Here is a 1,459-nt window from a genome sequence, read left to right on the forward strand (position 1 = left end):
CAGTCACATGCACACACATATAGACTGAGAGACACGTACAGACACACACAGACACACGCACACACACACACAGACACACATACACAGAGAGACATGCACAGACACACGCACACGTACATTGACATGCACACAGACACACACAGGCACACATACACAGAGAGACACACAGACATACACACACATGCACGTGCGCACGCACACACGCATGCGCACACACAGATACACACAGACACACATGCACACACACACACATGTATACACATACACACACGTTCTCATCCAAACCTTGTAGGGGGTCCTACCTCTTTCCTGTTGAACTCAATGAACGCCTCAGCCGTGTCGTTACCATCAGGGAGGTATGGGGCATTGTCACCTTTGTCAAGAACAGTCACATGCAAGGACCTCCCAACCTGCATCACTTGCATAGGTGTCCGCAAGATACATTTGACAATCATCTCGTACGTTTCCCTCTGTTCCCTGTCCAAGGACCTTTCCACACTGACCTCTGATGTCTTCTCATTAATCCTGAACGGACCCAAACCATCTGGAAAATGAACAGATTAAAATGATACTTTGTATGGGGTGCTTGTGTCCTTCCAGCAGGCTTCTGCAGCAGCAGCAGTGTGGTGATTGGAACCACGGCTGGGTGGATCTCACTGACAAGGAACTCTTGATTGGGGTTGGTCACCTGGCCAATCAGGGAGCCCTGGCTGACAGATATAAACAGGAGCGAGAGGTGGGCACCGCAGGGAGTGGAGTGCATCATTTCTCCCTCCAATTCTATTTTGATTTAGTCCCTACCCTCCCCTTCACTGTTTTGATCACACAGCACTGTCCTTTGATGTGAAGGGCAGTGCTTGTCACTGGCCACCCGGGTGTTTTCCTATCTTCCTGGTGGTGGAATTTGAATAAAGATTGGTGCACTTTGTGTCTTCCACTGTGTCTCACACCTGCACACACACACCATGGGTGCTGGGGATAAAATAAGCACTACCGCACTTAGGTGGTAGTGTGGGGGTTAAAATTAAAAAAAAAAGAAAAAGCAAAAAGAGGAAAAAAAAAATATATAAACAGGAGTGAAAAGGGCAGTGCTTGTCACTGGCCACCCGGGTGTTTTCCTATCTTCCTGGTGGTGGAATTTGAAAAAGAAAAAAATAAAAAAAAATAAACAGGAGCGAGAGGTGGGCACCGCAGGGAGTGGAGTGCATCATTTCTCCCTCCAATTCTATTTTGATTTAGTCCCTACCCTCCCCTTCACTGTTTTGATCACACAGCACTGTCCTTTGATGTGAAGGGCAGTGTTTGTCACTGGCCACCCAGGTGTTTTCCTATCTTCCTGGTGGTAGAATTTGAATAAAGATTCGTGCACTTTGTCTTTCACTGTGTCTCACACCTGCACACACACACACACCATGGGTGCTGGGGAAAAAAAAAAAAGAAAAAAAAAATTAAACAGAGG

At 47.0% G+C, this 1,459-nt stretch overlaps 1 protein-coding gene across 1 annotated transcript in view; it reads right to left on the reverse strand.

Annotated features, from left to right (window-relative positions):
- ret (ret proto-oncogene receptor tyrosine kinase) overlaps positions 1 to 1,459 on the reverse strand; it is a 126,464-nt gene that overhangs the window by 61,206 nt on the left and 63,799 nt on the right. The window contains exon 4 of the mRNA XM_043678617.1: positions 303 to 544. Coding sequence (XP_043534552.1) covers positions 303 to 544 — 242 coding nt within the window. The remainder of the gene's footprint in view (positions 1 to 302; positions 545 to 1,459) is intronic.

Source organism: Chiloscyllium plagiosum, chromosome 38 (assembly GCF_004010195.1).
Source record: "Chiloscyllium plagiosum isolate BGI_BamShark_2017 chromosome 38, ASM401019v2, whole genome shotgun sequence".
Classification (NCBI taxonomy): Eukaryota; Metazoa; Chordata; class Chondrichthyes; order Orectolobiformes; family Hemiscylliidae; genus Chiloscyllium; species Chiloscyllium plagiosum.